Source organism: Phaenicophaeus curvirostris, chromosome 3, assembly GCF_032191515.1.
Source record: "Phaenicophaeus curvirostris isolate KB17595 chromosome 3, BPBGC_Pcur_1.0, whole genome shotgun sequence".
Lineage (NCBI taxonomy): Eukaryota > Metazoa > Chordata > Aves > Cuculiformes > Cuculidae > Phaenicophaeus > Phaenicophaeus curvirostris.
In genome coordinates, this window is record NC_091394.1 from 82071513 (window position 1) to 82088523 (window position 17011).

Genomic DNA, 17011 nt, shown 5'->3' on the forward strand with positions numbered 1-17011 from the left:
ACCACTGGTCTTTGGAATGAACAGTTATGACACAAGTACGAATTAAAAATATAAAATAAAGGTAAAACTTGTATCAGTGTTTTAAATCAAGCACACATAATAATAATAATAATAAGCAAAAAAACTCTAATGTAATCTAGATTGCTTTTGCCATATCTGGTGGAAATGGTTCTAGAGGCAAAAGAAATACAATTTATTTAAAAGCTGGCTACATTTCTCTGACATTATCAGTGATGTCTCCCTTCTTGATTTTGAATAACAGTGTGGCATATCAGCACTTATTAAGACATTTCAGCTACTGTTTACATGTTTATGTAATATAAGACTATTGTCAGAGTGGCCTCTTGTGTAACAAAAAGCACAGAATCCCATCAGTGTTAAAATCGGAAACTTAATTCTTGGCTGAGCTAAAGAATACCTATGCATATTGTTTACCTCCTTAATGTGCAGATGCTCTCTGTTACTCTTGCTAAGTCTTGAATAATTGATTATATTTAAAGCAAGATTACAATTACATTTCTAATTTTGAATGTTTTGTGCATATCCCTTGCAAGTCAAGCTTTGGTTACACATAAGGAAAGCTAACATCTAGGACAGAAGATACACTAGAAAGATGAAGGAGAAAAAGAATTACATGAAACAAAGGGAGTTCATGGTTTATAATTACACAGTCCTGGTAGTTTATGTTCCATGCGTACACAGCGACAATAACAAAGCTTGGAAAGACCCCAGCTTAACATTTTTCACCAGAGTCCAAAAAATACTTTTCTCTCAGAGCTGATTTTGTCAACAGCAGTAATGTGATCTTGTAAGTGCGAACACATATTTAAATAAACATCCTGTCTATGTCTGATATGTCCATAAAGTTTTTTAATAAAATGTTGAGCCCATCTTCATCTAATTTCTGCAGTACCTAATATCATCTTTTACTTAACCTGCCTTTTAATATGTTGTATTTTAAATATAAAATTAATTCAGTATGTTACATGTAATAAATTTCCAGTAAACTTCTCATTAGAAATGGTTTAAAAAATTTAGAAAGGAACTATTTGCTTTTGAGCCTTGTGAAATCCCATATTTGGTATCTTTGATAGTTTAAGAAAAATAGTTTAAGAAAAATAAAAATATCACTGTAATGTTCTCTGACCTTCAGTTACTTATATGTGCTCTCAACTGTAACTCTAAATATAACTTAATGTCTGAATATCCCTTTTATTAAAAAATCACCCATGAACAAAGTCACAGTATTTCCTGGTATGCTACATAAATAGAGCTTTAAACTACCAACATAGTAACTGATTATCAAAACAACAGAAATATATAAAAAGAAGTACAGTAGAACAGGGATAGAAAAGTAACTTTCTAAATTCATGACAACAAAACACTCCTGCACTAGCTGGAGTACAAAAATGTGTGTTATATAGAGTTGTGATTCATTACATTGACTCTGATAGTGCACAGCTACACTTCAGGATATAAATAAGGACTTATAATAAGGTTTCAGTGAATATCTAAAGAATAGAAGTAAAGTTTTGTTGTAGAAGGTACTCTCCCTTCAAGAGATAAGAAAAAAACTAGTTATGCAGGCAGCTTATTGAGGTAAATATCAAGAAACATGAGATTTTAAAAGAGGTGGCTATCCTCTTTAAGGTGGACAATGATCTTGCTTTGCCATTCCTATAGTATGTTAACTTACTTTTATATGTAGCCTAGTCAAGGAGGAAAAGAAAACAGAATTCCATTTTATAAAAATGTAGTCTTTTAATTGCAGGTTTTTTCTGTTTAACAGAGCCCTCTCCTAGTCCCCACTGTCACAGTCAATGTGAAGATGACAAAATGTCTGCAAAGAATGAAATATGAGTCCTATACATGTAGCCATCAACATAGCATATCTCATAAATCTTCTTCCAATTGAATGGGTTACAGAACTTTTATTAGACAAGACTGAGGACTTTCAGGCTGTTGCCAGAGGTTAAGTTAGAAACATGCATGTTTATCAGGTTTAACAGATGCAGATGTCTGGATTGACTTCTTTAATTCCAGGTATTAATTGATCAATTTACCTTGATTACAGACATTTACTTCATAATCCTATCCTACTTCAGTGTTTTACAGTCTTTGAAAATAAATAGTTGCTTATCTGTGAATAGAGGGTAGGGATTTTTTTCTAAGACTAGAATACCCTACAGCCACCTCTTCTGTTCTAAAAAAATCTTCAAAGAAAAAGAGGTACCTATGATGTTAACATATAATACTGAAACAAGCATATGTTTACTTAAACTAGTGCTAAGAGCTGTTCTTTCTACTCCAAAACACATGATGGAATAACTTGGTTTTTTCTTTTTGAGGAATAATAACATTTTTCAATCTTCTACTGGAAAATTTACATATTCAAAGCAAACAAATGTCAGTGTTTAATATGTAAATTAAAACCCCCACATACTTTATTCCGCATTTTCATCCATTCTTTCTATATAATTCTATTGCCAAAGAAATCAGAAACTGTCAGTTAATTTAAACATTTTATCATTTATGTGCTATTCTCAATAATACTAAAGTTCTGTGTTCATTTTCCTTGCTTATTCATGATGCTTATTCAAATAAACAGTTGCATCTGAGCATATATCTGCAAAATTATGGCTTGGATACACATGCTGCATTTCAGATACATTTTTTTTGTAGTAAAGAATATAAGAAAAGAGGCTAATTTTTTTTCTTCTTTCTACCATTTCATTCATTAAACTACACTTTTAGAAATTGGCAGGAGATTTTCTTCAACAGAACACCAAGTACCTGGTTTTATGGTGTGCTTTATTTAACTAATCCCTTAAATACCTTGGAAATTAGGATTCTTTGGCAGCTGGTTTTAATGAGGTCTTTGTAATTAACTACTATTCTTCATTTTTTATGCTTTATTTACTATTATATTACATTAGTACTTCTTAAATGAAAGCTTGGAATAATTACACACAGCATTTAGTATTCAATGGAAATTGTAAAGTCATATTATGAATTCCAAATGTACATGTAAAGGTCAGACACTCAAAGTAATACTTGTTGTGGATATATGTATGTGTTTGCATTTATTTTTAATTGTTTTCTAAGCTTTCTAGATATATTAACCTTTATAACTTATTCCAATAACATTTTTAAACATTCTCTGATATGAAGAGAAGAGCTTTAAGAAAAGTTGAGATTTTAACTTAATCACATTTTCCAAAAACTGAGGAGTTTTCAGTAAAATATCAGCTATCTGCTTATTTATACAGAAAGATCCCATTTTTGTTCCCCGTTTCCAAAACCAATTGTGTATTTTACAGAGTCAGTGACTTGTTATAGGAAAAATGAGCCCACTGTTTTTAAGAAGTATATACTGATACCCAGCTTCCTAAAATATTCTATGGTTTCCCTTAGAACCTTTCTTAAAAAAAGTAAAGTAACAGGCATATATTTTTAAAAAATAGAGAGCAGAATCTTGGGAAAAACAATTTAGTATGCAGAAGATTTTTCACTCATAATAAATACATATTTTCCTCAAAAGTCCTTCAGCTGCCTTTTCAAGTCTGACTATCAAGAACCAGGTATTCAGAGTACGTAGTATCTGAATAACATTTTATATATTCAAACCCTAATTTATTTCAATTCCAATTCTAAGAACTCAGGTCATGGTTTACATGTTACTGTAAAACAGATGTCTTATTCTGAGGGAAAAAAAAAACAAAAAGAGGAATGCTTTATATGTAGTCCACATAGGACAACTTTAAGTAAAGTATGCTGCTTATGTGGCTAAATTGAATATTACTTTGGATCAATAGAACACAGTCTTATTCACAGTAACCTCCAGATTCATTAGCTGTAAGAATACTCTGTGCTTTCTGCAATTGCTGACTCACTCTTGAGAGACTTTCAAACAGAATAAATAGTGGTCCTTCAAATGGTGACTTCAAGCATTGTCATAAATGGATCAAAACAGAAAAAAAACAACCCAATGCTCTCTCCCAACCACATTAGTATGTAAGACTAGAGTTGAAGATGCACCAAACACATCCTTACCTAATGGCAGCTTTATTTTTGTCATTGATAAATTTTTCAGCATTAGATTTTTCAGACTTAAATTAGGGGAAAGAGAGGTGAAAATATATACCGTATCAGTCTATTACTTATAAGGCCATAATACTTTTATATATATAAATTAATTGCTAATGATGGTTTAATACTTTTAAATACATTTATGCTATACTATATTATTAATAGATCTAAATTTTGTTACTTTAAAGGACAAATTTTCCCACTCTACATGCTTCATCTTGCTTCTCCTCATGTGTCATTTAATTCTTTATAACTTCAAACAGAAGGCTCTGCAAAGTTGAAAGAGTAATTGGCAACATTGCACAGCATCATAAACACAGTCACTCCATTATTTTGGTTTTTTTTCCCATTACTAATTTTTCCAGATTATATTTAAGATTTAAAGATTTAATAGAACTCTAGAATAATTTTAGAAGTAAAGCATCAAATTGTCTTCTTGTTTTATATTGTAAATGTGATGAATCTGAATTCTTTTCCTTCTTGAAGGTGTTGTGCAAACATGACACTGCATGATAAAAAGTATACAATGCTTATTTAGGAAATGTCTCTGAAATAGCCAAGAAACCTAGCCAGAACAGCCCCTCAGTACTGAAAATCCAAGAGCAAGTGGCATAACTTGTTCACATGCCCATGGCAAATAATGACTGTCATCCTGAATTATCATTCATATAGTCATAACTCAAATGCAAAATTAGTAGGTATAAATGTCCCTAAAATGAAGATGCCATACTTCATAATAGGGTAAAAGGATGAATACAACTGCAACATCACTTATGCCGTATCTTCCATGTGGTTTAATGCCTTTAGTACTTTTACTACCTTAATGGAACACTGACTAAAGTTGCTCTTTGCACTCAAATACACAGTAAATCTCTCAATGACTTCATTCCCCTATGTACACCATAAATAACAACCTCTTAAACTCATGTCATCCTAAGAGTTTCTGGCTGAAATTATATCTCTGCAACGTCTGATCCTGATTTCAGTTATATTTTAGATATGCATTTGATCTGTTCTATCTATTATGAAGAAGCAGTTTTGTCTAAAATTGTATGCTGTTTAGTAGCTTTTTTAATAAATATGAAAATATTAATGTCACATATGGAAGTTAATGAAAGTTAGGCCTCTAACAACTGTTTTGCACCTTTAAAAATCTTCTTTTTAATTGCTTAAATAAGATAGTTGAGGATTTGGGAATATAATCAAAGTTCTACCTTGATGTTAAAATGCAAAATAGGCCCAAAATGCTAATGAACATTTAAATCCAAAACACTATAAACACAAAGAAAATCCTTGATTCTTATCTGAATCAAGGATACCAAAAGAGGCCATCACATGCCAGTTCTGATTGTTCTTCTAAAATAAGAGTATTTTTAAGAAATGTAAATTTGACTATCTAGAAATTCAACTTTGTCAATATATGCCTTTTTTAAATAAAAAAAGCCAAGAAAATATTTTAGTCTAATGTATCTTAGTCTCTTGTCTTCCTCTAGACTTATATGTTTCAGAGTTACATGTTTGCCCATGACAAGAACATTCTCAGTTCTTCATTATATAGCCAATAATAGTGAAAATGGTAACTTGAAATTTGTAATAGTCAGTCTGACCATGTTTAAAATCATGTCTGACGATGATTTATCACGTAAACAATCACCTGACAAAATTCATGGTTTCAAAAGACAGCCGTATGCAATAATGACATTAGAATCATATCGTCTATGTAAAAAGTGCATAAAAATGTGACCTATAAAGCCTCTGATAAGCTAATAAATATTGACTGATAGATTGATGAAAAAGCTGACAATTTGCAATTTGCTACAAAATATTAAATATTAAGACTAAGCTTTCCTGTGCAGTCTTCCATCCTAAAAGTTTTGAGATATAAACCTGATCTGAGCTCCCTCAAATAGCTGTGATAAGTTGATACAAATAGAAAGAAACAAAAAAAAAAATCATACAGAAAAGTATGAATTACCACAAAGTAAACTAAGAGCTACTGTTGGAACCAAAACAAAGAGCAGCTACTTCCTCTGAGATTTCAGTTTTCAAGAAAACATTTCTTTGAAAGAAGACAGTGCTGCAGGCATTCCTTTTCCTACCTTCTAATAAAGTGAATTATCATAGAGGTCATATGACAGAGGAGTGGCCATGTACCTCAAGGTGCTCTCTCCTTCTTCATAATGCATACACATACAGCTTTTAGCATGGGTTTTAATCACTAAATGAACACTTTATAATCAATCAATTAACAAAGTAATTAATAAAATGATTCAATATAGGTGTTACAACCAAATTAGTCAGTGACTTAATCACATTAAAAAACTATGAGATTTGGGCCGGTTTACTACATGGTGTAGTAAGTATATGTGCAAGCACAGAGATAAGAGGTATTTATGTACACAAAGATATAGCATGTAGACATCATGAAAGATAGAGAAAGTCTCGCTCTTAAGACTGGGGAGAATACTTCCATACAATACAACAGCATTCCATGACAGGCAATGGTCAGATTTCAAGGGGAGTTTACTTTATCTAAGGCCTATTCATTTTCTGTGTTAGCAAATGAGATCACACGCTACACCTGAAAGGCATCTCAATTCAGTGGGAGGTTGCCAGTTTCAGCTTGCTCTGATGCAGAAAATCTCAAAGGTCTTCTGTGTAATCACATATTTCTAGAATTTTGAGAAACTTTACTTTCATCAAATATTTGAATACTCATTTTGATGTTTTAACATTCACTTTGGCCACATGTGGAGGATATCATACATCTAAAAATTTCCACTAGTTGTGTCAGACCACACCACTTGGGCCAAGATCCAGGCATCAGGTGTTTGGGAGAGGGTTACTGATGGTCAGTCTCTTCAGCAGGTGGTGATGAAGCCTCTTCCCAGGCACATAGGACCCCAAGAACCCTAGGAAGTACCCAAGTGCTCTGGATCACTGTGTTGTAACAATGCATACTCCTTCCTCAGTGTGCCTAATCAAAATGACTGATTACCAGTCCTCTTCTTCAGGCAATAAGGGAATTTCTTTCGCAGTTATAGCGGTTTCAGGTAGGCCAAGGGAATATAAATGGAATTCTTCTCCCTATGAAAGCTGTGTTCCACTGGATCAGATAATAGCCCAAATAAATGGGACAAGGTGTTTTTCCAAGTGCATCAAAAAGGTGGTGCAAAACAGCACAGAGTGTGTGGCTAACAGGATGGAAAGAAATCCCACCACCAAACTGAACCACTGCTGCTATAGTATGCAATTATGAACATAAGACTGGGAGTTAATTTTTTTTTTGTTGCAATCATAGAATCATAATTAAGAATGTTTCTGTGAGTAATTCCAGGACTTTTTTTTCTTTTACACAAAAAAACAATACAGAAGAATATTTTGAGTAGTGACATTTTGTAACAAAATAGAAAAGGAGGGAATAAATCCTAAGCAGTTCATTACAATATTTTAGATTGTTAGATTTATCTTTCTGATGCAGATATTTAGAAGCTTGGATTCAAATATTTCCAAAGATTAAAAAAATAGACTATAATGAGAAGTAGCAAAATCTTTTAGTGATCAATAAATTATTTTCACTGGTAGGAACAAGGTTTTTACACTGAGTCATAAATGTGATTTCCCACTACAGAGCTTTCTGTAAACAAATGTTTGCTACCAAAAATTTAAAATTAACTATAGTTTGTGTAGCTAAGAGAAGTCATTACTCATCATTTCTGCCACAGGAATATTACATCTGCATATGTTAATTACATCCTGTTCTTAACATCCGCCATGAAATGCCAAATAGCTTTGCATATTAGCCTGGATAATCTTTGCTTGCGTTCATGAAAGAATGAAGCCAATGATTTGGTTCGCTTCCCACACCTATTAGAGAGGCTCAAGGTCATTTTAAATAATGATTTCAATGAAATGCAAGTCATGCCTAATGTATATAGGGCTAGACCACAGAAAATATTTGGTTCATAAAGGTAAAATTGTAAAACCCTCAGCTTTATGCACTGAACAATTTTTTTTAAAAACAATGTTCTGTGATTCTGAAAGCCCCTGCTCAGCTTTTATCTGACTCCCAGATTATCAGGTATTGATGTTCAGGATCTGTTGACACTCATATTTTCTAGTTTTGTGCATTCCCAGGAAAGCAAGTTCTGACAGATTGAGCAATTTATCACCCAGTTCATATATTGAGGCCTAACCAGACCCAGAACATCAGTGATCCTCCACAAAGGTTTCCTACAGGGTTTGATGTACAAGACCATCCCAAAATTGTTGCCCTTCTAATATAATAGGGCCATGGACTCCATATTAATTTAATTCTGAATGGAGAACATATTTTTGCCCAACTTTTAGCTAAAAGGCTACATTTTTGAACAAGACCCATAACTCCTTTCTCTACATAGTCCATTCAAAGTTGTCTACCATCTCTCAGGAGTATTCCTTAAGTCATGTCAAGTTATTAATGTGAGTATAGAGATGGCACTCTATCTTCCTTTTTTGAAATTCCACTATTCACAGAAAATATCCATATTAATTGCAACAAGGAGGGTTTTTTTTTTTACTTAATTAAATCTGGCTTTGGACCTTGTATCACTTTCACTTGGATGTTATCATTGGTTTTTACCTAATAATTTTCTCCCTGGAGATGATGAAATATTGCTGACACAAGTTCTCTTAGAAAGGAAAAGGTTTTCTACGTTCTTTGAATTACATTCTTTACAAAATCAATTCTACATGTTGTAAAGCATGTCCTTTGAGCCCAGAGAGCCATCCACAATACTGAAAGTCCTCCCTTCTTCTTTGGCTGACTTTTCTCCAAACATAAGAAAAATGAGAATAGTCATTGTTAGTATTTCTCTTTTCCATATTTTGAGATGCTTCACTCCCCTATAAAGCTATATTGCTAAATAGGGCTCACAGGAATTTAACCGAAAACCTGAGTTCTAAATTGATATTAAATATTTAAAAGTATAGAGAGAAGATAGATAACTTTTTTAAAAATTCTTTCTTCATAATTAAAGCAATAGATCAAAATATTACAAGTATAATGGGCGTTCAAGTTCTCAATTTAATTTTATATAAATGCTATATAAATGCTCACTTTTCCTTGAGTTAAATCCTGCAAAAGTGTAAAACATTGATTATATGGTAAAAATACACTGTAATATATCACAGCAACATATCTACAAATCTTCACAGACTCTGAACTGGAGAAAAAATAATACAATAAAACCAAGAGATAATTGTAAGATTGTGGCATTTTTTATGGAGCCTACTCTGTGGCATCATATCCTAAAGCGTGGGGTTTATCATACAGGATGTGGGCCTTGTTCATACAGGAAAATAATGATTCAGTTAGAATCATTGACACATACCCACTACCTCTTCTATTATAAGATTTTCTTTCCCTTCTATTATAATGGCAGTCCTTCCCAGCAGAACACCCTCCCTTTAGAGAATGTTAAAATAGACAGCACTTGAAGATTGCTAGATGGATTATATGTGGCATGAACAGACACAATTTTTGAATCATTAATAAAGAAACTCTATCTTTCATTACCAATAAAAAAACTCCCGAAAGAAGAAAACCTTTCTCCACTTATACATAATAACCTTCCTCACAGTCTCCTCGCTAGAAAACAACATTCATTCTCATTTTAAAATGATGAAGAAACTTTTGACTTCGATTGTGCACAGCCTAAAAGTTTACATACATTTCCAAAAGGTTGCTAGGGCTGGAATTCCAATTTCCTCTCTCTAAAATCTGGTGCTCAGTGCTATAACAGTTTTGGTGGATAATGAAACCCCTGAAGTTCTTCAAATGCTTAATATTATTGGTTATTCTTTACAGCTGGCAATTTCTTTTTTTTTTCCTTGTTTTAATGGTACTCTACCATCTGCTTTGCAACAGAAATTTCAATACAAAAAAAAGAGAAAATCCACATTCTATCTAAAATAAATATATTCAAATCAGAAATGGATTTAACAGCTTTTACTTCAAATTATGAAAAGGAACTGAAAGTAAGATGATAAAACAGAGATTTTATTTTATCTTATAAATCAAATGTTAATTTTTTCATTCAGCATGTTTGTGTTAATTGTTCATTAATATCTGGATATAAGGGTCACATTTTTGCTTAACCTTACAGAATATGCAAAAATAATTTTACTTTTTTGTTCTGAATTGACTATCAGTTGCTGGTAAGGATTACAGTGAATTAGTAAAATAAAAATTGAACCTTTCCTTAGAGTCTAAATCTGAAAATGCTTACACTTGACATAGTATACTTGACACAGTAATATAACAAAGTCAGGAGATTCCTGAAATTAGCAGAGTTATTCATATCCATAAAAGTTTAAATGACTAGAATCTCAGAGCATTTCAAGGCTGAATTTTTCTAGGGATCACATGTCCAACACATTAAATGGTACAATCTTGTATATACAAAATATTTCATCTATGTGGTTTAAAAAACAGTAATAACAAAAAAATCCAAACATATATTGTGACATCCAGAGTATACTTAATGCTCTATTTAAATATATATATGGTATTTACCTTTATCCTTGTCTGTAAATCCTCCAATTCAAGAACACAAATGGGAAAGGAGGACATTACTATTAACCTGTATCATCAATAATAACTTGTAGCACTATATACCCAATGCTATTAAAAAATTTAAACAATGTTTATATTATTTATTTATTTTCTTAAATATATCACTGAAAAGGTCTTTGTCCTAAAAAAGAAATATATTAAAATTATTTCTAATTTTGTACCTGTTTCTTCTAAATGACAAAGTGTGAATAATGCTAACAATAATAGCATCTACAATGTAAAGGAAAAATTGCTCTTACCATGACAGCTAGGCAGGGCTCTGTTCCATCCAGGTCTTCCATCATCTCCCATAATACATGTCAGTGTAGAATATCCTTGAAGAACATAACCTGCATCACAGTAATATGTGACGGTTGACCCTAATTTGTAATCCATTCCAAGTCTTGTTCCATTCATTATATTTCCTGGATCAAAGCAAGATTCACGAAGCTTTGCTATAAAGGGAAGAAAAGCAGACATATTTGTTTCAAAATATTTAAATCAGTTAAAACATATGCATTTGCACTTATTTTTCCTTCCCTCTTCCTTCTGTAATATGAATACTAGTGTATGTAATATCCAAGGCCTAATAAACTGCACAAAAATAACCACATGACACTTCTTACTAAAAACTTTACTATGCAGAAGGGGGGAAAAGGTAAAATATTTCAGAAAAAAAATGCAACAATTTTTCTTTAATGAAAAAAACAGCAAATATGTTAGGAAATTGTAGAAGTTGGAGTGAAGTAATTGATTTTTTATTAAGCAGCATGGAATTTGGAATAATTTATTTATAAGGCTGAAGACAGAAATTTCAAATATTCATCTTTACCATTTAAGCTTATTGTAGAGACGATCAATAGGGAACACTTTTTCACTTTATGCAAGATCAGAGCCAACTTTCTAAGACATCAGAAGTGGTTTTTTACCAACCATATTTGCACTGTGGAACTTTCTGCTACAGGTAGATATAGTTGCCAAAAGACTATAAGATCTTTGAAATTCCTGGAAGGCTATTTAAGTGATTTAAATACAAAGCCACTTCATCTGATTCTGGCAGTCTCTAAGCTGAAGATTCTGAAAGCTAACAGACAATAGGGAGAAGAGACTTTATATTTGACTTTTATATAGTTTAGCTGCATATTAGCTATTGCACATTACTAGAGACAAGCTAATGAAATATATATATTGTCGGTTTGATGTCCCAAGGCCATTTTTATGTTGTAATATTTCCAAGAGGAAAGAAAGAATTATGTTATAAAATCATAAAAGTACATTTACATTTGAAGACAGAAACACAGAATAATTCTTTGGAAATTTCAACTTCATATTTTCCAAAAGAATCTGAAGATCTCCTAATGTGATTAAGAATTTATTAGGATTTGTATATCTAATCTACAAAGCATTCTTCTGATATGAAAACCAGCACAATAACTTGTAATATTTATAACAGAAGTTAATTTTAAGAACAGGTATCTGATATACACTTTGATTCATTTAGGTACTTGTAGTATGGTGCCTGTAACAACTATCCCCTTTACTGAATGGCAAAGCTCCAAACTACAGTGTGACATTAGAAACAGAAAAACTAAAACTTTCATAATGTTCATATCAAAACAACTGTACATACAATTAAAAGTTAAGAGATACAATTTAATAGGAAATCTGTAAGATATCACGTGGATATTAATAAATATTCTGTAAGCCAAACACACTCTCACTTGAGAAGTCTGAAAGAATTAAGGGCAAACTGGGTCAAGTCCAAATTCTCAAGTTAAAAAAAAAACCAAACCCAAAAAAAGGATTATTTATTTTAGGATTATAACTAATATCTGGACAATAGCAAATAAATATTTCTTCTTACTAAACTGATATTGGTATGTTTTTATTGATATACAACTGATACTGTAAGATCACTGCTCCTGAGTTTATGATAAGAAATTCATGTTTCAGAATTCTAGCAGATCCTTGGATAAAGCAAAAATTACTGTTACATGAGAAATTAAAGAGAGAAGAAAGTAAAGCAATCTATTATGTCTGGTGTATAAATCAAAAACTGAGGAAAGACATTACCTGTCACAGCACAAAATTTCTCCAGGGAAAAATTACAGCCCTGTAATTATCTTTTCCCCAGAGTTACAGTTGTGACAGACTCATGAAACTGCTGAGTAAACAGCAATATTGTTACTATAGAAATACAGTTCCTTAATAATTATACTGACAAATAAAGCCTGAAATACTTAGCACCTACAAACTACTTTTGGAAAACTGAAGTATCTGCTAAGAAAAGGTCTCATAAAGAAAAAGTCAGTATACTATGCCACAATACATGAAGAATGAATTCAAACCATAGAATCATAGAATGGTTTGTGCTGTAAGGAACCTTAAAGATCATCTAGTTCCAACCCCATTGCCATGGGCAGGTACATCACCCACTAGATTAGGATGCTCAAAGGTCCATCCAGGCTGGCCTTGAACATCTCCATGGATGAGTCATCCACAATTTACCCAGGTACCCTGTTCCAGTGTCTCACCACTCTCATAGTGAAGAATTTCTTCCTTGTGTCTAGTCTTAAGCTTCCCTCTCTATTTTATAGCCATTCCTTCTCATCCTGTCCCTCTATGCCTTTGGAAAAATTCTCTCTCCAGCTTTCTTGTACGCCCCCTCCAGGTACTGGAAATCTGTTATATGGTCTCCCTGGAGCCTTGTCTTCTCCAGGCTGAACAATACCAACTGTCTCAGCCTGTCCTCATGGCAGAGGTGCTGCCCTCCTCTGGACCCATTTCAGCAATTCCATATCCTTCTTATATTGAAAATTCCAGAAATGGACGCTGGTGGGGTCTCACAAGAGCAGAGTAGAGGGGCAGAATCACCTCTCTCGGCCTGCTGGCCACACTTCTGTTGATCAGCCCAGGACATGGTTGGCTTCCTGGGCTGCGAGCACGCATTGCTGCGTTCTGATGAGCTTCTCATCAATCAGCATCCCCAAGTCCTTCTCTGCAGGGCTGCTCTCAATCACATCATCCCCCATTCTGTATTGAAACCACGGATTGCTCCGACCCTTGTGTATGATCGTCTACTTGGCCTTGTTGAACCTCATGAGGTTCACACAGGCCCACTTCTCCAACTTGTCCAGGTCCCTCTGGATGACATCCCATCCTTCCACTGTGGCAACTGCACCACCCAGCTTGGTGTCACCTGCAAACTTGCTAAGGGTGCACTCAATCTCACTGTCTATGTCATTGACGAAGACATTAAACAGCACGGGTCCCACGACTCTGTGAATATGACCATCCAACCAATTTCTTATCCAGCAAACAGTCCACCCATCAAATCTATATCTCTCCAATTTAGAGAGAAGCATGTTGTGGAGTACCATGTCAAAGGCTTTACAGAAGTCTAGATAGATTACATCCATTGGTTTTTCCATGTCCACTGGTGTGGTCACCGCATCATAGAAAGCCACTAGGTTGATCAGGCAGGACTTGCCCCTGGTGAAGCCATGCTGGCTGCCATTAATCACCTACCCATCCTCCACGTGCTTTAGCACAGCTGCTAGGAGGAGCTGTTCCATGATCTTCCCAGGCACAGAGGTGAGGCTGACAGGCTGGTGGTTCCCAGGGTCATCTTTTCTACCCTTTTTAGAAATGGGCATAATCTTACCTTTCTTTCAGTCACCAGGGACTGCTTCTCACTGACTATACTCCTCACCTGTCCCATATCAATCAGGACCATGAACTCCACCAATGCCTGATTACTGCAGCTCAGGCTTGACATCACTGATGAGCTCACTTGCATTGGTGACCGTCAGGTCCAGTAATGCAGCCCCTCGGGTGGGAGTGTCTATTACCTGGGTTAAGAAATTATCTTCAGTGTACTCAAGGAGTCTCCTGAACTGCCTACAAGCTTGCTGTGCTACTTTTCTAGACTATGTCAGGGTGGTTTAAGTCCCACAGTACAAGAAGAGCTTGTGAGCGTGAAGCCTCCCATAGCTGGAGGAAAAAGGTTTCATCAGTAGGCTCTCCTTGATCAGATGGGCTGTCGCATACATCAACCACAAGATTCTTTTGCTGCCTTCATCTGACTCAGAAGCTTTCCACCTGTTTGTGGCTAATCTTCAAAGACAACTCTCCACACTCTGTTTTCTGATGTAGAGGGCAAGGCCCCCACCCCTCCTTCCTGGTCTGTCCCTCCTGAACAGCCTGTGTCCATTGATAGCCACACTCCAGTCGCAGTATTAAATGTGGCAAAGGATTCATGAAACCCAGCTAAGAACCAGTGAAAAAAAGAGCAAATGAGACGACTCTACTAGTGAATTTATAAAAATAAAATAAAAGTGCTCCCTGTTTTAAAAGGAAATGTCCTTCAATGTCAATGTCATATTGGGCTAAATGGAGAACTCAAGACACTGATGACCTCCGTAGTGCCTCCTCTTACTTTCCCAAGAATATCATTAAATTCACAACACAACAGGGCAGTGGCAGGTTTATCAGAATATCAGAGAAAATGCTGGAATGTGTGTGAAGTACAAATTTAGCTGTAATATTATGAAGATTTTTTCTATAGTAATATTTTTAATGCTATTTTCTGTAACAATTAGGCGTGGGCTAAAAATAATTATTTCATTTGACAGTTAAGATTTGAGTTATAGTAACACTATATTCTTTGCTATCCATACTAGGTATAAATTCATTTTGCCCACAATAAAATTTTGGAACAAGCTCCAAGAAAATCAGCATACTTCTGATACATCTCTGATAACTTCAGCACATCACTGAATCAATTAAGGTTTCTGAAATACATGCTGAAAACAGGTAGTGGTATGTGCTGCTGTGATCTCAAGTTCAACAAGGAAGTCTCTGTTGGCTAACACATGGCAATGATGCCAAAACCCTCTAGGAGACTGTATATCAGAGCATGGAAAACAACATTGAAAGCCAACAGAAGCAGGTGTTTTGTCCAGAACGTGATGATTTATTACTCCATTCCTAAGTCTCAAAGAGAACAAAGCTGCTTAGAAAGAATATTATAGACATACCCAACTACTGTAAATACTGCACCATTATTCTCCACAGCACTTATTAGGACTAATTTTAACATTATAAAATAGAAATGAAGGGAGGGAGGAAGGGAAGAACAAAGTCTAACCAGAAACATGATTACAGTTCAGACCTGAGACATGAGTCAGGTCTGAGATTTGCATCTGAGAAATATGGGCTGTCAATGAAATACAGCATGAGCACTCCTGTCACATAAAATAGGATTAGTGTGTACGTAGAACACAACTGCAGCTGCTACAAGTTGTGTGTAAAAGTTAAGTTCATTGAATCAGAATAATGTAGGCTCAAAGAGATGTAGCACAACTCCCACTCAAAGTAGGGTCAATTTGATTAGGTTGCTCAAGGCTTTTTCCAGTCCAGTTATGATTTCAAAGGAATCAGGTGACATGATATCAGAGCACAGAGTTTTATTGTTTACCTACCCTCAGAGTGATTTCTTTTTTAAATACCTAATTGAAACTTCTCCTGCTGTAACTTGTGCCTATTATCTCCCATCTTATCACTGTGTCTCTGAGAAGAGTCAAGCACTGTCTTTTCCATATACTCTCATCAGGTAGTTAAAGCAAACCCAGTCCTTTCCATCTCATTTTGTATGTTGGTATGCTCTACACGCCTAATCATCTTGGTGACTGGATTTACCAAACTGTGTGTCAAAATTGTTACAGCACTGGTGACCCCTTAAATATACTCTTAGAAGATCCAGAGGGAAGAATCACTTGCCTGGATTTGCTGATTCCACTCCTGCTTTCACTCTTCCACTCTCAGCTCACAAGGCTTCTGGCCTTCTTTACTACAAGGATGCACTTCTGGTTCATGGTCAATTTTTACACAAGGCCCTTCAGATCATTTTCTGCAGAAATTTACCCTATCCAGACAGCCCTCAACCTTTATTGCTCTACAGGGTTATTCCATCAAATATGCAGGACACTGCATTTACTTTTATCAAAGGTTCCTGTCAGCTTGATTCTTCAGTCTCATAGGACTCCTTTAAATAGCAATGCTGCCTTCCAGAGTACTGACATTTTCTCCCAAACTGATGTTGTCTACAAATTTTCTCTGTCCCATTATACAAGTCTTCAATAAAGAGAATACTATCCACATTATTAGTCACCATTAGTAGTCTCATTAGAATCTGAGCTCAACAATCAAGTCTATTTTCCACACACATTATCATCCACTTATCCAGCCCATATCTCATCTAATTGGGCTCTCAGGATACTGGGGGAGAGTGTGTCTGAAGACAGGGTATTAATATCCACTACTCTT

The 17011-nt window shown here is 34.6% G+C and overlaps 1 protein-coding gene across 1 annotated transcript in view; it reads right to left on the minus strand.

Annotated features, from left to right (window-relative positions):
* CSMD3 (CUB and Sushi multiple domains 3) overlaps positions 1 to 17011 on the minus strand; it is a 608404-nt gene that overhangs the window by 156451 nt on the left and 434942 nt on the right. The window contains exon 31 of the mRNA XM_069854554.1: positions 10945 to 11139. Within this exon, the coding sequence (XP_069710655.1) occupies positions 10945 to 11139 (195 nt within the window). The remainder of the gene's footprint in view (positions 1 to 10944; positions 11140 to 17011) is intronic.